The 24,677-nt window shown below is 45.8% G+C and overlaps 1 protein-coding gene across 2 annotated transcripts in view; it reads right to left on the bottom strand.

Moving 5' to 3' along the window:
• The window catches only part of Prkcb (protein kinase C beta), a 339,260-nt gene that overhangs the window by 162,069 nt on the left and 152,514 nt on the right, over positions 1 to 24,677 (bottom strand). For both annotated transcript variants that reach the window (XM_031388182.1, XM_031388181.1), the window contains exons 4-5: positions 9,033 to 9,144; positions 8,030 to 8,158 (exon numbers count right to left, since the gene is read on the bottom strand). In XM_031388182.1, the coding sequence (XP_031244042.1) occupies positions 8,030 to 8,158; positions 9,033 to 9,144 (241 nt within the window). The remainder of the gene's footprint in view (positions 1 to 8,029; positions 8,159 to 9,032; positions 9,145 to 24,677) is intronic.

Genomic DNA, 24,677 nt, shown 5'->3' with positions numbered 1-24,677 from the left:
TGGATGGATGGGTGGATGGGTGGATGGGTGGATGGGTGGGTGGGTGGGTGGATGGGTGGATGGGTGGATGGGTGGATGGGTGGATGGATGGATGGATGGGTGGGTGGACTCCTAGAGAGCCATCTTACCTCCCTACCTATAGCAAACTGCTTACTCATACTGTAAACACCTAATCACCCAGACTACTTCCCTACCTCCAACCATATCTCTCAAGTACAGCATGTGCCCAGGTACAATCCCAGGTCTTGGGATCTTGTCCTACCATATTGACATTAGAAGGAAGACGCCTTCATGGAAAAGGACCCCAGAGCTTTGTTTGTTTTGTTTTGTTTTACTTTTCTTAAAGTCTTCACATTGACAAATACTTTGTCTCCATCATTTCTTCAAACATAAAGCGATCTTCCATGAGACTCCAGCATCTACTTCCTTTTTCCTGAGAGTGCTTTTAAAAACTTTTTAGAGTCTGGAGTGTAAGTAAACGTGTAGACTCTGAGCTTCTTCCTGATGCTCACCAAGTATTTTTGTCTCCTTAACGTTGTTCTTCTGATATGTGGATATTGTGTCTTAGGGTGGAGTAAAGGGGTCAGTACCCTGGAAATACCCAAGTCTGCCTGGGAGATATTTCAGTCTCAGAAGTTTCTGTCCAATACAATCAATGTCCAGTTGTAAAAACACTACCTTGGGAGTTCCCAAGAGAAACATCAACAATTTGTTGCTTTGTTTTTTTCTTAGAAGAGCCACAAACATGGGAAAATATAATCATAGATACAAACATAACTCATAGTTTCAAAATGTATGGCTGTGGGGTGAAGACAGGAAGACTATAGGTGTGAGACAGCCTGGGCTACACAGAGAGACCCTGTGTCAAAAAAAATCGCAATGTCTATTAACATAGACTGAGGAAGGGTTCATGAAGTTCCGTCCCAGGCTAAGACCTTCAACTTGTAGGCACAGGAAAGCACTTTTGGAACAGGACCATGGTGGAGCAGGCATTAAGACCAACAACTGACAAATGGGACCTCATGAAGCTAAAAGGTTTCTGTACTGAAAAAGATGCCATCATTTGAGTAAAGAAACATCAGTTGAGTAGTTCAATATGGTAGGACAAGATCCCAAGACCTGAGATCGTGCCTGGGTACATGCTGTACCTGACAGATGTGGTGGGATGTGAGGAAGTAGTCTGGGGTGATTAGGTGTTTACAGTATGAGTAAGGTGGTTTGCTATAGTAGGGAGGTAAGATGGCTCTCTAGGGTCCATCCATCCATCCATCCATCCATCCATCCATCCATCCATCTAACCATCCATCCATCCATCCATCTAACCATTCATCCATCCATCTAACCATCCATCCATCCATCCATCTAACCATCCATCCACCCACCCATCCATCCATCCATCCATCCATATATACAATATATAAATCCATCCATTCATATACAATATGAATATAAAACAGAAATTTTTTTAAAAAAGAAATACAAATGGCTGAGAAATACTTTTTTAAATCAACATCCTTACCAATCAGGGTAATGTAAATTAAAACCACTTTGTGATTTAATCGTTCCCAAGTTAAAATGGCTAAGATTAAAAAAAAAAAAAAAGACAACAGATGTTGGGAAGGGAGACAGTCATTCACTGATAGTGGAAGTACAGACTGGTACAGACACGTTGGAAATCAGTGTGGAGGTTCCTCAAAAAGTAGAAAATAGATCTACCTTGTGACCCAGTTACAGCACTCTTAGGCATATACGCAAATGACTCTGCATCTTACTAGAGACCCCTGCTCACCCATGTTCATTGCTGCTCTATTCACAACAGCCAGAGCATGGAGCCAGCCTAGATGGGTGAATGATGATATACAGCACATATGCACAAGAGAGCATTATTCAGTAAGTTAGAGGTACATGTGTGTGCATGATTCTGTAAAGAAAAAATAAAGTTATTAACTTCACGGGTAAATGGATAGATACAGAATTAGTCATTCTGATTGAAGTAACCCCGACCCAGCAAGACAAACAGAACATGCTCTATCTCATGTGTGGATGCTAGCTTTGAGTCTTTAGATGTGGGTTTGAACTGGAGTACCCATAGAAGGCAGAGTACTAGTAAGGGGTCTGGGGAGGCGTTTAAGAGAAAGATGGAATGTGGGTGGCATGAAGAGAGAAGGGGAGTAATACAATGGGAAGGATTAACTGGGATAGAAAGCCTGGCAAAGTGTGCAGAGGGAGAGCTAACACTGAAGACATTGAAACGCCACATGGAAGCTTACCGCTGTAGCCCCCTCCTAAACTATACATAGATACATATAAAAACGGAGTTTAAATGGAATTACCCTATAATAGGGAAACAATGCTTCTCCACCTTACCACAGACTATCAAATAAAAAGCCTAGTGACAGGTATGGGATACTTCTTTTTGAGTTGTTGGCCCCGTGTCCTTTGAATATTCCAGGCCACTGCCATGGCCCTTGGTTACCCTCCGGAACTTCATGGTAAGACCCTACTGCCAAAAAAACCTCATACATTTGAGCCATAGGATATGGAGAAATCAAGCTGGTACCAGTCTGGAAACTTCATCTCTACTGGCTGCTGTTCACAGAGCTGAAAGGTTCTATGCATCCTATTAAGGAGAAAAACCATCAACAGTCTTACCTAGCAGTGAATACTGCAAACTATAATAATGAGCAGCTGGAGAGGTATGGCCCCCCCGGTACAATCGTGGTACAAATGTCATGGGAGTGACCAACTACTTTCTTATTGGTTCTAAGGCCTGCTCCTAAGATGGCATTTATGTCTGATGTCATAAACTGAACCAAAGACCGTCATAGACTAAGTCATAGGGGAGAACTTAATTCTGCCAAATGGACATAGTGATAAACTGCTTTCTATTTACCTTTATATGAATAGATTAGTACATCTTTCAAGCCTTATCAGAGAAGTTACTTTTATAATAAGGTGGCGATTAATACAATGGTGGTTTGAATATGCTCAGGCCAGGTATTGGTGCTATTTGGAGATGTGGCCTTGTGGGAGGAAGTGTGTCACTATAGGCATGGACTTTGAGACCCTCATCCTAGCTGCCTGGGAGACAGCTTTCAGATGAAGATGTAGAACTCTCAGCTTCTCCTGCACCATGCCTCCCTGGATGCTGCCATGTTCCCACCTTAATAATGGACTGAATCTCTGAACTTGTAAGCCAGCCCCAATTAAATCTTGCCCTTATAAGAGTTGTCTTGGTCATGGTGTCTGCTCACAGCAGTCAAACCTTAACTAACAAATACAGAAACCCAAGATTGGTCGTCATGCAAAGAATAAAAGACTGGAGTGCTGGCATCTAAATGATGTCTGTATCTTGGACTAGGTTGAAAACTGTTAAGAGGACCAGTTACAGCAAGCATAGCAAACACTTAGGCAATGTGTTTTGTGTGCTGGGTGTTGGTTTAAATGCTCTAGGTCTGCTAACATCTTATATTAAGAACAGCTTTATTCTAGTATAGGAAACTTTATATTAATCATGTACTATTTTATGAGAACCTTATGCTAAGTGACCTTATCTAGCCCCAGAAGGACATAAATTGCAACAGTCCACCTATGTGGAGAATCTAATGAGCCAACCTCATAGGAGATTGCTAGAAGTGAGAAAAAGGGTAAATAATGAATTTCTATTTAAAAGGGGTATAAAGTTTCAGTGACACAAAGTGATTTCTGGAGATCGACTATTGATTTATGCCTATAGTAACTCATCCTGATAAAATGGTGCATATTTGTTGATTACATCATGATATGTCAATTCTTTCATGTAATATGCATTAATCAGTCTTGGGCAATGAACAAAAAAAAAAAAATGATGTCTGTATCATAGTCCTTCCCCCAGAGCACAGGGATCATTGCAGATGAGGGAGAAAAGCTGCAAGATCCAACAAGTAGTGAACATCTGCATCAAAATAGTAACTGTGAGAACGACATGATTATATGCACAGGATCAAGTCAGCCAAAATCCCAGCATGGAAGACAGACAGAAGGACTCCTGAAACTCCGCCTCAGTAGCTGAAGAGCTACTGGCAATTGATGGCTCTGGGGGAGGGACAGTCATTTTTCTTCTGGGAGGTGGCCCTATACCCAGGAGAATCCAGGCAGACCCAGTGGTTTCTTTTCACTTATTTCTTAAGAGCACCTAAAGTTGGGAGGCAAAAGAAGTGGGATAGGGGAAGAATAGGATGGGTGGGAAAGGGTATATTTAATCTAAATACATTATATGCATATATGAAATCCTCAGATCGATGTGGCTGTTCTTAATGTAAATCATCACTTTGTATACCAACCTAAAATTTACATTTAGAAAGAATAAAGCCATGATGTACGGGATGGGAATGTTAGCTTTTCTGTTGATAGGATGATAATGAATCAAAATAGGCTGGAAAACATATTGTTATATGCACAGGGACTCAGAATTTTTACTTCTGGCTCATTGTATGACTCTGATCTCATCTTATGACATTATGTTCCTTTCTCTCATAAGGTCACTAGGCAATGTCAACATGGCTTCCTATGTTTCTAGAAGTACCATTGCTCTGTGTCTTTCCTATATCATCCAGAGAAAAAGGAGCTCATGGGTCCAGGGGGTGCATCCTGGTCCCGTGATGACTTACTATTGGCATTGGATGAGGTACTGAAGATTGTGTGTGTGCTCAACTTTCTTATAAGAGTAATACTGTGAGATCGAATCTCTGCTGATTCCAACCTCAGAAGGCACCAATGCAAGGATCATCTGTGGAGGTCTCACATCTAACAGGATCTTCGATGGTATTCTGATTCCACAAATGTGTAGTGATGCCAAATTTACCAGAAGCTGGCGTAGGGGGAACCAAAAAGACCTACTCTGACCGTCTTGGGGCTAATGTCTGTGGAAGGACAGAAAGTAATCAAACCCCAAACTGTAACTGTCCAAGTTCAAGTTCACTATACTCTGAGTGGCCAAGGCATGGGGAGGTGAAGGCTAAGTATCTGGTGAGCTCTGTAAAGGAGTTAAACTCCAGGAAAAAAAAATGGCAAAGATGAGCACGCACAGGGCCACCTTCTAGAGAGTTCCTGGAGAGAGTATGGATGGACAGTGGCCCCACTATGCCTGATCTGTGTGATCTGGGGACATGAACCCACTGGTGGGTTCAGAAGAAGAACTGAACAGATTTCCATTCTGATCATGGCCTACAAGAGCCACAAGAGTGGAGAGACAGCCTGCATTTCAGTAGCAGGGGAGAAACCCTTCTGCCCAGGGAGAGGCTAGATTTATGCAGAGCGTATGAGACTGGGGTCTGACGGAAGTGTTCCAGGCTGGTGCCCAGTGGAAAGTTCTAACCCTACAAATGATTCTAGGGTTTGTGTGAGGTAAAACACAAGACCATTTCTGGTTCAGAATTTCTGAGAAGGCCCCAGGCAACCTTTAACTCTCTTATTAAAATCAAGAAATAAGGTTATACTAAACACAGCCTGTGCCTGAATTGTGAAGGAGTTATTAGCAAGGCGTAGTGACATGGTGGCCCAGATGGGAATCTCTGCTCTGCCTCTGACCTTGGTCAAGCTTTGCCAAGTCTTAGTCTCTTCTGGCCTCTGAGGGCAACAACATTAATCCATTGAGCAATCTCACAGACACTACTAAAATGCTTGCAGTTTTTTAATTAAAGGTATCAGGACCCTAAGGATGGAAAATTCCATTCTGAACTTTAAGGGGTCCTCAGCTTTTCTACCTTCCATTATTAAGTTGAATTGTGATCCTCTAAATCCTAAGTTCAAACCTGCATCCTGCCACCTGTGACCATGACCTTATATGGACATAAAGTCCTTATGGATGTGATCAAGTGAGGATCAGGTCATAGTAGTATAGGGTGGGTTACAATCCAACGGCTGACATCCTAATTCAGCACACGCAGAGCAAAGAACACATACAGCATTAGAGTCACAGAACCTCAAAGATTGTCAGCAAAAGCAGAAGTATGGACCAGAGTCCCTTGGAGCCCAGCACAAGAAATAGCACTACTGACCCCTGACCTCGACCTCCAGCCTCCAAGACTCTGGAAAAATGAAAGTCCTTGGTACTTTGTTGCTATAGCAACAGACATCACAGATGTGTCCCAGGACGGCCTGATTGTCATTAGCACAGTTATGCAGAACATTTGACCTTGAGCTCAAAAAAATCTTGTGCCCTCAAATCATCAAAGACTCCCGTGGATTCCCCTAAGACCTACTGTTGTTAAACGAGAAAAAGAAATAAATGGGAAATTAAGCAAAGGAACAAAGGTGAGCTAAAACAGTAACTTGGTAAGTATAGGAGAGTGCTTTCAAGTCAATCCAACCTAGCTGGGGAACGGGGCACCTGCTGGACCTGTTTCCGGAAATGTTCGCCTCCTTGGATAACATTCCTAAAATGAATGTAACAGGCAAGATGGTCCTGTGGCTCATTAAGTACACATTGTAAATGTGGCTGCCCACGCTAACCGTTTTGAACCACTAGGTGGCAGGAGAGCTTCAGTTTTTGTCCCTCAGGCACTGGACGCTAGAGACACTAGTGAGGGATAGAGGCAGGCTTCCCCTGAACTTGTTACCCTAAGATTCTCTGTGTCCCACCCCTACCCCATAAGCACCTCACTGGGAGACCGATGCCTCCTCCCTTGGCCTGTCCTTGAAAGAAAAAGCCTCTTGATGAAGTCACCTTCTCTAAGAACTCACCAGGTTTCCCAAATGGCCCTTTCAAAAAGGAGTTCTATTTTTCAAATTTTATATGGTTTAAACAAACCTTGACCACGTTAGGGCTCAGCAGGTCAGTGCTACTGAACGATTCTGGGGCCTCAGAAACTGGCCAACTTAACAAAACCAACCCCTTCCATGATGAAATGGTGTGGCCTTGTATAGAAAAATTAGTTATGTAAGTCTACGGAATTTGTGTCACAAGCCTGGAAGAAACGGTTCCTTCACATCTTCACTCCGTTGTGTCTAGCTGTTCGTACCGGTGTTGCCATGCCTGACAGGTAAGTACCTGCCAGTCCGGCACAGCTGAATTCCTATACTCTGAGTATCATGGATGCTCACTATGGAAAATCCGATGGCTCCTCTTTCTGCCCTTTGTGAGTCTCCACTCCTCAGCAAACTGTGCTGTTTCTCTTTCTTAGTTCAGACACAAAATAAGCATGCAGAATATTATAGTGATTGGCACAGCTCCCATCAGGTTAAAATAAATTTCGGAGGCCCCGGGAAGTTCTGTGGCCTGCACAGCCCCTCCCTCCCTCTTCAAGACATAAATTCTTCCAAATTTGGTGTTGGCCATCAAGACTCTATGTTCCCATTGGAAAAGTCTGGGGAGGAAGCAAGGATGCCTTCTCTGTTATCTGAATACGGGCACAGGGACTTCACGTTCCAAGAGACAAGGAGAGAACAGAGAGGAGGCAGGCAGAAGATTCTGTGAAATTACAAGTCCTTTCAGTATCCTCAATACAAGGAAATCATAGATGTCTGAGCGGTGCAGACACATGTGAAAATTACCTTGATTTGATCATTATGAATTTCCATACACTATACCCACAAATGTATACAATTATAGTATTTTAATTACACATTCTTTTTTTGATGTTGATGTCTTAAAGAAGGACGAATGCAGAGTTCAGGTGGCCTGGAGATACATGAAAGTCACCTTGACTTGATTGTTGCATATTGTACATGTGTCAAATACACTATGGCCACAAATAAATACAATTCTTACAATTTCAATTTCACATTTGTTTTTAGAATGAAGCCTGGAGGGCTCAGACTGCCCTTCAGGCAGCTGATGTCATCCCAAGGTGCTGAAAAGGTGGCTTTGAGGGTCCACAATCTGAGGATTTCACTGTGGAGAAGGGCCACACTGGAGGCAGAGGCAAAGCAGAAACGTATCGCCCCTCCATGCACCTGTAACCTGCCTGGGCACTACTCCTCCCCACCCTTGCATGTTCACAGAACTCTGAAGCTCTGGCACCAATGCAGGAGCCTCAGGACCACCTACCAACAACGATGAGAACCTCCCTGTCGATGTGGGCCTGGATATAGATGCGGCCACGGCGTTCCGTGTGGTCAGTGCCGCAGAGGCTGGGGACATTCATCACGCAGCGCTTGTGGACGTTCATCATACAGGCTGTGAGGGCAGAGAGGGAGGTATGGCTCAGACTAGTTCAGGTTGGTCCAAGCTGGGGGCATCAGGTATCAGCTGTACTAGGCCCGCTGGTGCCTTCCTGTACCTTACAGATAGTCCCACCTAGCATAGAACAAGCTACCTTGCCAGCATCATATCAGAAGGACTTCTCCAAATCTTTCTCACAACCCTGATGGGTGAAGGATGAGTGAAGGAGGTAGGGGTCATCCTCCCTGAAGGCTAAGGTCTAGCCTGAAGTGGTATTTCTATACTTCTATACCCCTGTGGTTCTGAAGTGCCAACTCGAATGCCCAGTGCATCACTCCTGCAAATGAGGGAAGATGTGGAGGTGGTCCCATGGAGGACAGAGCCAAACCCACCCAAGTAGACCCTATAGGAATGCTTACACATGTTGTCAAACTGCCCCCAAGAACTGTGTGCAAGAACACACTTAAGTAAGACATCTAGTTTTAAAGTAGTGACATGTAATAGCTTGAGTTCCCCAGAGAGTGGGTGCAACAGGGAGGTGGTGTATAGGAAGTGTTTTGCAAGGGGATGAACTGTCCCACCTTGTTATGGGGAGAGGAGCCCAATACAGGACATTGGGTAACAACAGTACCTGTCCTACCAACATGGGCCAACCTACAAATCCCAGCATTCAACAGGCCCTCTGCTCCTATCTCCACCCTTCCACCCCTTCATTCTGCAAACAATCTTCTAGAGTGATCTAAACCCAAGTCTAACCACAAAGTGCTCCCACTTACAGATCATTTGACAGGGGACACAGTGCAGACATGGACCCTAAGCCATTAGGATAGAAGCTTCTCTTGTGGCATTGCCCCATGGTCACACACTCCCTAGGAGATCAAGTACTTACTGTCGCATTTCATCCCCTGGTGGATGAGTCCATACAGCAGTGATCCGCAGTGGTCACAGAAGGTAGGGCTGGAGTAGGTGTGGATCTTAAACTTATGTTTGCTCCGGGGGTCCTAAGACCAAGAGAAATACACAAAAGAAGCCACTGTTAGTGAGGAGATGGGAGGACTAAACCTCCCTTTAATGTTACTGGACAACTCATGAAGGACTGAGCTGGGTCCTGCCATGCCTGTGAGGACCATTGCTGGAGCACCATGGAGCACCATGGAGCGCCATGCACGGACTCAATACTAGACAAGCAGGGTCAATGGGAAGTATGAACTTCTGGATCATTCCATCAAAAGGAACATAAATGTGCCTCCTGCCTCTTTCCCCCTCCCCACTGGCCAGAAAGTGAGGTGACCTTGAACTCAAACTTGGAGCCTGAGAACAGAGCCAGCCTACCAGCCTTTGAGGTTGATGCCTGAGAGAAAAACCTCATATCTGTCTGCTCAGGTCTCCATACATGGAGGACTACACACTTTTCTTCCTATTTATTGGTTACAGCGGCTTGCATAGTCCCTTAACTACTAAGCATGGCCACGACCCCCTGGTGTGGTGTAGAGGACACAGGGTTAGACTTTGGAGCATCAACCAGCGCTCTTCTTTGTGGAATGGCTTTGGGCAAGTTCTTTCATCCCTTTCTGCTTCAGTTTCCTTGTCCATAAAGTGTACATAATGATAGTGCTAAGGCTATCATTATGGCATAAGACTGCTGGGAAGAATAAACGGATTAACCTACGTGGAGAGCACCTGAAGCACAGAGAGCATGGGGTACAAGGTCTCAGCGTCACTGAGGCCTCCCTATGGTGTGTGCTCAGACACACCGACAATGCCAGGTGCACACACACACACACACACACACACACACACGCCCGTGACACCCTCCCTCATTCTCTGCTCTGCACGTCCTTACCTGAAGCACAGAGAACATGGGGTACAAGGTCTCAGCGTCACTGAGGCCTCCCTACGCTGTGTGCTCAGACACACGGACAGTGCCAGGTGCATGGCATGTTCTCAGTGCTAAGAACACACACACACTCACACACAGACACACACACACACACACACACACACATGCCCGTGACACCCTCCCTCATTCTCTGCTCTGCACGTCTCTCTTCCCTCAAATTCCTTCCTCTTTCCAAACCCTGGACACTGCTGTTTCCGCCTAGAATCAGTACTCAGCTGAAGCTAATTTTGTAGGTGAAGGTCCCAACCCAGGGCTGATGGGACACTTAGTAGCTGCAGCCTGCTGTCCCTCTCCCTCCAGGCATACACCCAGTCACCTGACTTACTGACGCAGGGGCAGATGCCTCCTTAAAATTTTTATATAAAATTATACATATATATATATGATATATATCATTTTTATTATATATACTACTGACTGACTGGCTTGTCTAAAGAGACTCTTCTAATTTAAAAATGAATCCATGTACCTATTCAAACCTGTAAAAAATGAAAACTGACCATATCGAGGTATCAGTGCTGGTGAGAACACCGGAAATTTTCATGCAGTTGGCAGGGGTGGGTGACTGTTGCTTTCAAAGCTGAACATACTCTTATCATAGATGACCTATCTCTGAGTCTCAGATGAAATGAAAACCTGTCTACTGAAATCCCATATGTGGAATTACAATCACTGTTCAAAATGACTCAAAACCCAGAAATATTCCAAAAATGTCCTCCAGTGTGTGGGTGGGTAAAGATGAGGCATCTTTGCCTTGGGTCCCTTCTAGGTCTTTTGATAGACTGACCTTGTAAAAGTCACGCTTTGGGCTTCAGTGGGGGTTGACTTTCCTAAGCCTACCTTTCGTATAAAGCAAGGGAGACCAAAACCAAAACAAAACCAGAGTGGTGTTTATTAAGAGCCAGGGGTGGGGAGAGGGCTGAGCAGCATTTGGGGACATATTTTAGTGCTTGGAATCATCTCTACACCAACTGGGTGGATCTTGGTGTGTATGCTAAAGTGATTCTGCAGTATGGGAAAACGTACTTGGTGCATAAAGCACTTGGCACACAGCCTGAAGACTGGAAATCAAGTCCTCAGCACTCATGTAGAGGCCAGGGGCTATGGCAATCCACCTATAGTGCCAACCTTCCTAGGGCAGCAACAGGGAATCACTGGAGCAAGGTGGCCAGAACTGGTGAGAGAGCATGTCTCCATATATAGGTAAAGAGTGATGGGAAAAGACACTGGAGATTAGCCTCTGACCTCCATATGCACATGCACATGAGTGCACACATGCAAGCATCTGTACACATAAAAATGCATTTTAGTAAGGCTCTCTCAAAGTTCCTCAGCCATGTAGGTTTCTGTGCCTGTATCTTCAAAATGAGTTGCAGTTTCTTTCATGACATTACAGCCCCCTGTCATTATTGGCCCTTACAGAGTTTTGAATAGTCAAGTCTGAAGGTCTGTGTTACTTTGCTCTGACAAGCAAGACTAACAGGGCTAGCTGAGCTCAGATCATGTTCAAGAACTCTGGAGCCACTGAGCCTAGTCAACGTCGAAGCTGTTACTGTCATAGCAAATGCAGGGTTTGGAAATCACCATATAAAAGCCAAAGCTCGCCATTAGGAGCTTGTCTTCATTCCTGGACAAAGAGACTGCCAAACACTGAGTTTCTAAGGAAGAGACCCCTGCCCTGTTGCTTAACACTTCCCACTGTACCCTCTTGAGCATCTTCCTTAAAAACGGGAAAGCAGTGGTTCAAACCCACCCAAAAGCAAACAGTAAGCATAACCAATATCAGCCTGTGGGCTTCTCCCTCAACCCCACGGCCTCATCTCTAAGGAGGGGAGAGCTGAGCTGACGTGTCCTGCTCCAGTAGGTGGAACATGTACATGGGATTAGCAGGCAAGCTTGCTTCCATAGCTTCTCGAAGGAAGCTGCTGGGTCCAGACGCCACATCTGGACCTGAAAGAGTTGATGTGAGTGGCTGAGGCAAGCTGAATTTCAAGGTCAAGGTCAAGTTGCCTCTTGGGTCTTGAGGTCCTTTCCCAACTCTTTGATATGATGACCTCATAAAGTCAGGGCTTAAGCTTCATCTGGAGATTGACTTTCTTTAGACCTACCTTATGTATAAAAAAGGAGGCTTCTTGAGCTCTGTTTTAAGACTGCAGGCAAATGTCAGCTAATCGTGAATTGCCTCTGTGGGCTTTGTGCTTCTCTCTACATCAGCATCCTCTCAAGAGACCTCAGGGAGAAGCTAAGAACTTCTGACCAAGCTACATTAAGACCCAGCACATAGTTTCAACCATTGGAGGGAGCAACTGGTCCATGGAACAAGAAAGAAAAGGAGAGCATGGCTACTGACAGTGTGTGTGTATGTGTGTGTGTGTGTTCTGGAGTGCCTCAGGTACTGTCTGTAATACTCAGGACATACCAAATGAAAAGTGTTCTTTGCTTCCATTTTAACAATAGCAAAATGGACCCAAACTAGTGAGTAACTTTGTGTGTCTGTCTGTCTGTCTGTCTGACTGTGTGTCTGTTTGTGTCTTTGTGTACATCTTTGTGTTTCTGTGTGTGTGTGTCTGTGTGTACATGCATGTACAAGTGCATAGGTGTGCATGTGTGCATAGGTGTGCTTGTTTTGGCCAGTAGTCAACATGAGGCATCTTCCCCAGTCCTTCTTCACATTATACTCTGAGGCAGCCTACCTGTTCTGGTTAGTTTTTCTGTCAATGTCACAAACTAGAACTAGAAAGAAGAACCTCAGTTGAGGAAAATGGCTCCATCAGTTTGCTGGTAGGTGGGTTTGTGGAGCGTTTTCTTGACTTGTGGTTGATAAGGAGGATTCAGCTCACTGTGGGGGGTGCCACTCCTATGCAAGTGGTACTGAGATATATAAAAAGTAGGCTGAGCTAGCCCTAAGGATCAAGTCAGTAAGGGGCACTCCTCTATGTCCTCTGCCTCAGTTCTTGCCTCTGGGTTCCTGCCATGAGTTCCTGCCCTGACTTCCCTTGATGATGGACTGTACCCTCCAAAGTGAAATAAACCCTCCCCCTCAAGCTACTTTTGGTCATGGTCTTTATTGCATAGATAAAAAACAAACTAAAACAGCCCCTCACTGAACCTGGAGCTTCTTCATTTGGCCAGCAAGCCCAAGGATCTCCTCACCCCCACCTCTCCAGCAATGAAATCGTAGGCAGACACTGATGGTCCCAGCTTCTGCTGGGAATCAGACTCAAGTCTTCTCATAGGAACAGGAAGCACTTTGCTGACTGAGCGATCTCCTCAGTCCCTTAGTACCTTCTAGTCTGCTAGGGGGCCTCTTGCAAAGATGGGGTCCACACTACACAACTCTCCTTTCCCTCCTCAGTCCCCAAGTTCAATTCCTTAATACTTCACCATTCAGATAAAGCTAACACAGCACTTTAATCATTCATTCGTCTACTTGGCAAGGTTTACCATGGGTCAAGTTGTGTCTGGGGCTTTAGGAATCAGCTTTGAGCAAAGACAGAATACCCACTGTCATGGAAAGTCACATTCTAGTTGCAGAAAGGGGGGAAAAAAACCTGCCCTGTCTCCCAAATCTCTCCAACACAGTATTTCAATCTCTGAATTGTAATTGTGTGTTTAAATTGAATTTCACCCACACTTAGCTGCAAGCAACACAGGGTGGGTGATTTCTCACAATCCTCACCGTATCCCCAAGGCATGGATTATACTTGACATGTACAAGGTGTTCAATAAATATTTAGCCGTTGAGAGTTAGCATTTATTGAGCACGACGTGTGCCAGCCAGGACTCTCAGGGATTTATCACATGTTGATTGGCTTGACCCTCATCACTAGAGATGTGTGCTATTTGCTAGCCCCGTTGTAGCAACTGGGGGAGTAATTGATAAAGTGCTTTGCCCAGGACATCCCGCCTTCCATGAGCAAAGCGTTTTGTCTAATGGTTGGCACACAGCAAGAGGTGAATGAGTTACCATGGCAGTGGCAAGGCTGTAGTCATCACTGTCAGCCACCACACCCTGAAGCCATGTACATGCTACTTCAGGAAAATGACCTATAGAGCATTGTGCCAGATGAATTAGAGTCAGACAAGGCACAGGAAAGCCGACTAGGCCAAGTGTAGAGCGTACTTCACTTCATTATGGCTTCTTTTCTTTTTGAGACAGGGTTTATATAGCCAAGGCTGGCCTCACATTTACTATGTAGCCAAGGATGATCATGAGTTTCTGATCCTTCTGTCTTCATCTTCCGAGTGTTGGGATCACAGGCATGTGCTAACATGTCTGGTTTATGTGATGCTGAAGATGGAGCCCAGAGTGTCATACATGTTAGGCAAGCATTCTACCAATTGGGCTACCCATTTTGTGGTGTGTGTGTGTGCACGCGTGCGTGTGCGTGTGTGTGTGTGTGCACGCGTGCGTGTGCGTGTGTGTGTGTGTGTGTGTGTGTGTGTGTATGTCTGACTGTCTCAGAGGGAAACTTTTGGGGGATGCCATTTTCTCCACCCACCATGTGGGTTCCAGGGATGAATCAAATTACTAGACTTGTCAGCAAGTGATGTTATCTGCTGATCCATCTCACCAACCCCTTTTGGTCTCTTTGAAGGTTTGGGGGCACCTCTGATATCAATATCTTGCCTTCACTTACAGCAGGATCCACACTCTGAAGTACCAGCCCCCACCCACCATCACCCCAACCCTCCAGACTGTCCAGACAAGCTGTGCCATCTTCTGATCAGCTCTACCTCCTTCCTCCCTGTCACGTGACACCACTTGGCACAAAACTACACTTACAGGCTTGGGGTACTTGACTTAATCATCATGAACGAGAACCTTCCCAGACGTCTGTCTAGGCCTAAGCAAGTCCCAGTACTCTGATATGAGCCAATATAAGCAGCCAGGCTTTCAGTTTGAGGCGTCCACACCCTGAGACATAGCTGGTGAGAAAAGCTGACTGCGGTGTCAAGTTTGCTGAGTAGCTTAGAAGCAGGTAGAGGCCAGGACACTTGTAGTTCTGAGCTGGATCAAATGGGCTCCAGGGGCAAGGGGAGGAGAGAGGGAAACAGAGGTCACATGACTCTGGGGTTGGAAATCTTGGTTCCAATCTATCAGAGGCATGTTACACTGCTTTCTTTCTAAAAGTTTCTATTTATGCTTCAGCCAGCCCAAGAAGGATTATTCCCTGTCACCAGGGGTGAAAGTCAAGAGCTGAGCTTTGACACAGGCTCCTCCTACTGACCAATCAGAATGAACCAAGTGGACCAATCAGCAGGCCCTAGGACTCTCCACTGTGGTCCACTCTGCCTATTTCTCCCTTTTCCTTTTGCACTTGTCCCCTGAAAACGTCAGTTCTGTGCTGTCTACAAGGTAACACCCTTCTTCACCCCACAGTCCTTTGGGTGTTGAACACAGTTCCTCTTCATTCCCCAAAGTCCTATCAGATACAATGTCAAATGCTTGAAACTGTTGCACGCCCTTGCTGTCCAACCTCCCTAGAGTCTCCTCTTCCACCTCGAGGAATTGTGTTCTCACAACACCGTGGCCAGATTTCTCTCCCTAATGTTCACATGGTAGGAGCTCTATCGCCAGAATAAGCAGCAGGCAACCCCCAAATGTCCTGGCACCTCTGATCCTGACACTCATAAACTCAGAGCTCACGGTTTACCTGTGCATGCACAGGGCTGGGTCAGCCTCACAAAGGGAGATAGATGCCTTACCGCTCCCTGGGAATTCTATACAGTGAATGATTCGGGAGAAGAAGAGGTCCTTCCTCGGTATCATAGCTGCTGGCAGGATGCCTGTGCTTCTTAGGTAACCCTCCCTGTAAACAACCCTAAAGAAATTCATTGGGCCATTTTAAAAATGATTTATGTTAATTGGTGTTTTGCCTATATGGATGTATGTCTGTGTGAGAGTGTCAGATCCCTTGAAACAGGTAGGTGTGAGCTGCCAAGTGGGTGCTGGGAATTGAACGTGGGTCCTCTAGAAGAGCAGCCAATGCTCCTAACCACTAAGCCATTTCTTCAGCCTTATTGGGTCACTTTTAAAAGAGACACGAAGCCCTTAGAAAAGAAAGGACAGGAATATCTTACACTGGACATCTTCTCATTGGACTCCTGACCTAGGCAGCCCCAAAAGAGGAAGCACAGGTAAGATACAATAAAACACAAAATAAAATACAATAATAAAACTTTAAGTCATTAAGTCCAACATAACAAAAACCTTTCCCACTCTGAAAGGGTATCCTTGTGGCTTTGAGCGTAAGAGCTGTGTTCTACTGGGTTCAGGCAAAGCTGCAGCTATGGAAAAGCCAAAGCAAAGCAGAGGCAAAAAAAAGCATGAAGGTATGCCCCAGCATGACACACCTCAACAGGGCACACTCCAGCATGACACACCCCAGCAAGGCACACCCCAGCATGACACACCCCAACAGGGCACACTCCAGCATGACACACCCCAGCAGGGCACACTCCAGCATGACACACCCCAGCAGGGCACACTCCAGCATGACACACCCCAACAGGGCACACCCCAGCAGGACACACCCCAACAGGGCACACTCCAGCATGACACACCCCAACAGGGCACACTCCAGCAGGACACACCCAGCAGGGCACACTCCAGCAGGACACACCCCAACAGGGCACACTCCAGCATGACACACCCCAGCAGGGCACACTCCAGCAGGACACACCCCAACAGGGCACACTCCAGCATGACACACTCCAACAGGGCACACTCCAGCAGGACACACCCCAGCAGGGCACACCCCAGCAGGGCACACCCCAGTGGGGCACACCCCGGCAGGGCATACCCCGGCAGGGCACACCCCAGCAGGGCACACCCCAGCAGAGCACACCCCAACAGGGCACACCCCAGCAGGGCACACCCCAGCAGGGCACACCCCAGCAGGGCACACACCAGCAGGGCACACCCCAACAGGGCACACCCCAACAGGGCACACCCCACCAGGGCACACCCCAACAGGGCACACACCAGCAGGGCACACCCCAACAGGGCACACACCAGCAGGGCACACCCCAGCGGGGCACACCCCAGCAGGGCACACCCCAGCGGGGCACACCCCAGCAGGGCACACCCCAGCAGGGCACACCCCAGCAGGTCATACCCTAGCAGGGCATGCACCAGCAGGACACACACACAGCAGAGTATACCCTCGCAGGACATACCCTTGCAGGACATACCCTCGCAGGACATATACCCCAGCAGGGCACACCCCAGCAGGGCACACCCCACCAAAGCACAGCTTCAGCCTGTGTTGATCCTGGATATCACTGGCAATGAAAACCCCCAAAGCTGTACTCCCCAGGTCAGGGGCAGATGGGCAGGGCTAAACTGAGCTGAACACTTCCATTAGAAACAATCCTAAAACAGGATATGAGCAAATGTGGGCTCTGACAAAACTGTGTGACCACAGGCTGTGCACTTAACCCCTGGATCCCTGCCCATAACAACGGATGTCTTCATTATATTTGGACTCCAGGGACAAAGGTCTCTGCACAGCCCTGACCTCAAGAAAGTGTCAACTCTCTTTTTATCCTATAGAGGAGAAATTACTGGCCAACCTTCTCAAACCACAGCCATGTGGCCTCACAATCCCACACATCTACAATACCACGTTTAGTAGCGTTCCTTTGGCACTTTCTTTGATGCATTTTTTTTTTCAATAAAAGCATTTGTGGTGGTTTGAATGAGAATGTCCCTCCATAGGCTATGTATTTTCTCGATTAGTCCTCAGTTTATGAACTGTTTGGAAAGGTTAGGAGGTGTGGCCTTGTTGGAGAAGGTGTGTTGCTAGGGGTGGGCTTTGAGGTGTCAATCTCTCTCTCTCTCTCTCTCTCTCTCTCTCTCTCTCTCTCTCTCTCTCTCTCTCTCTCTCTCCTCTTCCTCCTCCTCTTCCTCCTCCTCCTTCCCTCTCTCCTCCCTCTCTCCCCTCTCTTCTCCTCCTCTCCCCTTCTCTCCCTCTCTAGGCTTGCTACCTATGGATCAGGATGTAAAGCTCTCAGCTTCTTTTCCAGCATCTTGCTTGCCTATGTGCCGACACACTCCCTACCATGTTGATACTGGATTAAGACTCTGTAATTGTAAGCAAGCCCCAATTAAATTCTTTCTTTTGTAAGAGATGCTTTGGTTATGGTATCTGTGGTGGTTTTAATATGCTTGGCCCAGGGAGTGGCACTATTTGGAGGTATGCCCTTGTTGGAGGAAGTGTGTCACTGTTGGGGTGGGCTTTGAGAGCTTCCTCCTAGCTGCCTGAGGATGCTAGACTCTGTTTGCCTTTGGAACTCTCACCTCCTCCAGTACTGTGCCTGCCTGGACACTGCCATGCTCCTTCCTTGAGGATAATGGACTGAATTTCTAAATTTCTAAATCTGTAAGCCAGCCCCAATTAAATGTTGTCCTTTATAAGAAATGCCTTGGTCACTGTATCTGTTTTAAAAGTGAAATTCCTTAAAAATGGGATCAACGTGCAAATGAGGATTTTCTTTTTCCTAATACATATTCAGGTGAAATTCTTAAAATCAAGCTTTAAAATGCTTGTCCCAATAGTTTTAGGAGCTCTAGAGAGACAGGTATATATGTTCCTGGTGGAGAGGTCTATTGGTATGATGCTCTGGGAACACTTTGGCACTGTTTATTGCACTGAATAAGTAGTTTTGGGAGAGACACACTTGAAGTGGTGAGGAGGAAAGAAGATACATGCCTAACCAACCTCATGGGCCAAATCAGCTCTGGAGATAATGGAGTGACAAATGTCAAATCCTGAGTGCCCTCATCTTCCCTTTCTGTTTCTCATAGCAAATAGTTTTAGCTTGGACTTCCATTTCTTTCTCTCTCTGTTGTCTCTGTCTATCTGTCTGCCTCTCTCTTTCCTCCTTCTTCCTCCTCTTTTTCTTCTCTTCTTTTCTTGAGGTAGAATCTCTTACTGGAGCATAAGCTCGCCTGGAAGCCCACTATGTAGCATAGGTTGGTCTTAAACTCACAGGGATCCTCCTGCCTCAGCCTCCTGTGGTGTGACTAAGCACAAATTATTTATTAAAAAGCCAATCAGTACTGGTAGGAGCCTCCTAAATGAATCCTAGCAAGTGCAGTCACAGGTGATGTTACCTAGGTGTGGGTAGGACTGCACTGGCATGGAAAGCCTGCAAGGGTGTTTCTCCAAAATTGTGAGTCAGTTACTGACATTAAATGATCAAAGACATTTCTCAGCTGAGACATGGATTGTGCATACATATGAGTGTGGTGTGTGTGTGTGTGTGTGTGTGTGTGTGTGTGTGTGTGTGTATTCTGTAATATGTGAATCGAAGAAACCAGTGCCATGTAATATTGGTACTTAAAGGAGAATCCCAGGATCTAGCATACTCTGTATAGTAAGCTATACTCTCAGCAAAGATATACTTTTAAGTAAATCTGAAAAACAGAAGAAGGAGAAGAAAGAAGAAGAAGAAGAAGAAGAAGAAGAAGAAGAAGAAGAAGAAGAAGAAGAAGAAGAAGAAGAAGAAGAAGAAGAAGAAAAAGAAGAAGAAGAAGAAGAAGAAGAAGAAGAAGAAGAAGAAGAAGAAGAAGAAGAAGAAGAAGAAGAAGAAGAAGAAGGAAAAGGAAAAGGAAAAGGAAAAGGAAAAGGAAAAGAAGAAAACCACCTAAGATGCTGAAAAATAAGTACACACTACTTTTTTGTAAGCATATGAGACAGGTAAGAAAATATATTCTTAGCTGGGCTTGAACACTTGTAATCCCAGCACTTGGGAGGCTGAAATAGGAGCATCAAAAGTTTGAGATCAAAAAGTGTGTTTTAGTTTGCCTTCCTCTGCTGTAATAAACACCATGGCCCAAAGCAACTTGGGGAGGAGAGGGTTTATTAAGCTTATAGCTTATGCTCCACCACTGAGGGAAATCAGGGCAGAAACTCAAGGCAGGAATTCAGAGACAAGTAATGGAGCTATTGAAGAGTACTGCTTACTGGCTTGCTCTCCATGGATTGCTCAGCCTGATATTTATAGACCCAGGTTGGCTCCGCCCACAGTGCAAGGGGCCTCCCCACATCAATCAGGAATCAAGAAAATGCCCCACAGATTCTCCTATAGGCAAATCTGATAGAGACATTTTCTCAGTTGAAGTTTTTTTCTCCCAAGATGATCCTAGCTTGCGTCAAGTTGACATATAAGCAACCAGCACATTGGGTTATATAGGGAATTGGAAGTGTTTACTCCTGAGGCAGGAAAGAATGAAGTGGATTTCTCAATATCTACCTTTCTACAGTTTTCAAATAAATTAGAATATTCCAAGGCCCATCTGAATTCTTCACTCTGAAACACAGCAACACCTCCATACCTCCAACTTCAAACAATAGGCTAAGAGTTTCCAGAAAACAAAAGACCCTGAAAACCTTACAGAGACTTGGGTGGACTGAGACTGCTGTACAACTGATGTGTAGAAAGTCAGAACCTGCAGTTCCACCCACACGCCACAAGGGAGAGGGGGCACTATGTTTGTTCTTGCAGAGAGAATGAATACAACTGAAAGCTTGTAGGTGTGGTGATTGGTACTTTGCTTAAGTGGCTTCTAATTCCTGCCTTTTTCCTGGTGAGTAATTGTTCAGTTTCAAGGATGATCCTCTACTGTGTAAACCTCTCTACTGATGTAGAACTTTCTCTACTGATGACTTCCTGGGCCCTATACACACATGGTCAAAGTCAGTGAGTGTTGGGGACTAATGGATAGCCACCTTCAAATGTCACTCCTGCCGCTGGCAGTTAGCTCTTTGACTCTGGGCAAATTATTCAACCCTTTTAGGTTGTCACTTTCTCACCTGGAAATGGTTTACAAAATAATAATCCCTAGATAAACAAGGGGCTTTGCTGAGACATTTCATGGGAACTGCCTAACAGTTAACTGGTGGAAATATGTATTTAATTAGTATATTAATTTGCTTTTATTAATCTTCATCCCTTCCCGTTTTGCGGTACAGAGATGGAATCCAGAGCCTTTCCTGTGCTAGGCAAGCACTTTCTCCACTGAGCTACATCCCCAGCCTCTATTTGCCCATTTTTAAATTCAAGTTCATTACTTGCTAATTACTTGTAATGAATTTTCCCATGTATTAATTAAGGATATTAACTATTCATTCACGATATAGCATTTTCCCAGTTCTTCATTTGCCTTTTAATCCTGCTGATGAACTTTATTTAGTGTGCAGAGCCTATGGGGAGGATCATGTACCTGTGTTTAGGTGTGTATGCATGTTCGTACATGCATGTATTTGTATCTGTGCATGCTTATGTATGTGTGTGTGGTATGTGTGTGTACATATACATTTGTGTATATGTACAAGTGTGGTATGCATGTGTCTTTGTATGTGTGGTGTATGTGTGCATGTATTTATATGTGCCCATGGGTAATAAAGCATAGATTTCCCTTTCTCTTTTGAGGTACTAGCCCACTGTCATAATTAGAAGGTCCTCCCCAGGATTTCCTTCTGGTCCCTCCACATTCTTCATCTTTTATTCTTAGATCATGATTTCCCTTGGAATTCATCTTAATTTGAGTGCTGAGAAGAGACATTCATTCCTTTCTTGGTGTTTTGCTGGTCATAACAACACACACACACACACACACACAAAGCATCTTTCCCCCTGCTGGTTTGAAATGTCTCTTTTATCACATGCTAATTTCTTATGGATCTTTTGTTCACTTTTAGATTTCTCTTATGCTCCAGTGAAATCTCTGTTCCTACCTCCAAACATACCATTTTAATGTATGATAGGTTTCTGACACCTTGGCATCTCAAAACACTTAACCACCCACCCCTCTCCAGCATGCCTGAGATTTTAAAAGTTTTCCAGGCTATCTTTCTTCTCCTTAAACTTTTAAAGCTTTGATTAACTGTGGAGAATGATATGATACTCAGAACACATATGCAGCAGCCCTCCCGACTGCCCGTCTTAGGGCCCCTTCTAGAAAAACCTGCCATAGCGGTGCCTGCTTAGTGGTACTAGAGCATCCAAACCCAGGCTCTCCACCGGTGCTGAACAACTTACAAAGGACTAAGTGAGCCGCTCAGGACTGAGGTCAAGAAACTAGCAGAGCTGACTGCTGCAGCTGAGCTAATCTGGAGGGTGGGGGATGCAGGACCTGAGAAACAGTGGGGGGCTGGGGAGATGACAAACTCAGAAATAATTTGGGCTTTACTTTATGTTCCTTCAGAAAAGTACTCCTTCCCAAAAAAAAACTGTAGTCAGGGCTAAACACTCTTAATTCTATGTATTTTCTCTTTTTGATTTGTATTTATTTCGTTGCCTTTAAGCTGGAATCTTCATAATGTTAGTGGAACCAGTGGCTGTTGTAGTGCAGAAGAGTGATGCGTGGGTTTATGCTATAACTAGACAGCATGACCAGCCTTGGAAGACATGTGCTGCTGTTCCCATAGCTTTTTCCTGGTAGACACCTGTCCTTCTGGGTAAGCTGGGTTTGTCCACTTTGGAATTTATAGGTGACCTTTTTGGTGAGAGTTCTGAGCTCATTAGCTAGGGCATTCACGGAGCCCAGAGTACAGTGGAGATAATGGGAGTCCTCCACAGCCCACATGGATTAATTATATACCTTCTGGAAGGCTCAGCAGGCTGCTCAAGCCCCACCTAACCAATTGGATTCAGCCCCACCTATAAGGGACATCCCTGAAGGGCCAGCTCCAATTGTGCTTCCAAGTTATGAAGGATGAGCTGCTACCTCCTTTCTATCGAGTTAGTGCCTGAAATTGGCCCAGTGACTTCCCATCTAGCATTGGGCTTAGCTCCACGTAGCAATGAGCTACCATGTAGAAAGGCACCATAGCTTAGTAGCATGCCCAGGAAGGCCAGTGTGAGATTGACTCCTGACTCCATGACTTAACAGCTGTGTGGCCTGGAGCAGGTTTCCTAACTTGTCTGTGCTCCCATTTCCTCACCTTTAAAGTTGAAATAATAAAATCAGTCATGGTGACACATTCCTATGGTTCTAGTGCTCTGGAGGCTAAGGCGGGAAGATCATGCCTTTGAGGCCCACCTACACTACATAGCAAGTTCAGGCTAGTGGGGCTATGTCTCCTCTCCCAAAAATTTCAAGTGATGCTAATAACAGGGCAGACCCCTCACGGGGTTCTGAGAACTCTCTGGGTTAACAGGGCACAGCGCAGTGCCTGGCACACAGTGAATATTGTGTGTTTGTTGTGTGTGATACACAAGTGCTCTTGCTTTCTAGTTCCATGAAGGCTTATGCAGTCACAATTTTATTGTGCCCAATGTCGTGACCAATATGGAGCATACGTCTAACCCAGGTTAGCTTAACGAAAGACACTTGTGACCTTGAACAAGTCACTTTCAAGGTCCAGTCTCAGTTTCCCCCTACGAAGACAAAAAAAGGGGATGCTGGGTTTTCCCATGTAAATACTTCAGGCCTAAGGTCAAGGGTATTCCAGAGTGCCTGCTGCCTCCCAGGGAGGCCTCTCTGTGTGGTCACTACACAAAGCATACAGTAGTTTCAGGAAGCAGTCACGCTGAAGTCACTGACAATCTCACTTTATAAATAAATCTTCTATTGACACAAAACATGTGTGCCCATCCTCCCTGCTCCTAACCCAGCTTTCCCCAAAACTCAGCCATATCCTGGATGAGGGATGAGACTTGAACGCCCAACTAAGTGGGGGCCACCCAGATGCAAGACATGAGGTAACTCCATTTGCAAAGAAGCTGGAGTGTGATTTCTCAGTACCCTGGGAAGCGGCTGGCTTCCAGGAGGCGCCTCTGGCACAAGAGCACTAGACACACCCAGGTCTGTGTTGGGAGGGCAGGAAGGTCTCCATCTTTGAGAGGACAAGATATGGCGAGTTTGTGAATTACAAAGAAATCTCTGGCACTGCCAAGGATTCTGATAAGGCAAATGCCAGCACATCACCATCACATCCCTAGGATGCCTGGGTCTCCAGAACCTGCAGGCCCTTATCCTCACAATCCTGACCCCTAGCGACAGGGTCCCAAGCCATCAGGTCCTTGTAGACAAGAGCCCCAAGTGAGGAGCACTGGCTTTGTACATGCTGGTACTGAAGTACAGATATCCTTTTGAAAGCCTTCATCCCTCAGAGGCCATTTGGGGGCGTGGCTCTACTCACCTGCTGGAGCTGCCACACACCACTCCTGTCCAGGTGGGGAAAGATCAAGCCACAGACCTGAACGGTTCTGCAGAGACCCTCAGAGTCCAACAGAGGTGGGGAGGTAATGGCTCTCACGGTTGCAGGAACGGCTTGCACAGGGAGCTCCTTCCAAGCTGTTCTAACTCAGCAGCTTCGAGGGGATCAGTGGACTAACATCATGCCTAATATTCAGGAGAAAAGTGCGTAGACGAGATCCCACCCCAGGATGTGTGCTCTGGACTGCATGCCCTTCCCTCTTCTCCGTGCAGAACCACACCTCTGAGCCTGTGCACTTCCTTCTGCCCTCGTCCCCACATTGCCACTGAGGGTACCTGACGGTTTTGTTTAAAAATAGGGGAAAATCTACTTCAGACCAGGAGATGGGGAAAGGTGCCAAACAAAGAAGCTCTTAGAGGCATTGGTGGTGGTGGTGGCGGTGGTGGTGGTGGTGGTGGTG

Source organism: Mastomys coucha, unplaced genomic scaffold (genome assembly GCF_008632895.1).
Source record: "Mastomys coucha isolate ucsf_1 unplaced genomic scaffold, UCSF_Mcou_1 pScaffold21, whole genome shotgun sequence".
NCBI lineage: Eukaryota > Metazoa > Chordata > Mammalia > Rodentia > Muridae > Mastomys > Mastomys coucha.
The sequence above is the reverse complement of the archived record's forward strand: the minus strand, read 5'-3'. Positions and strand labels throughout refer to the sequence as shown.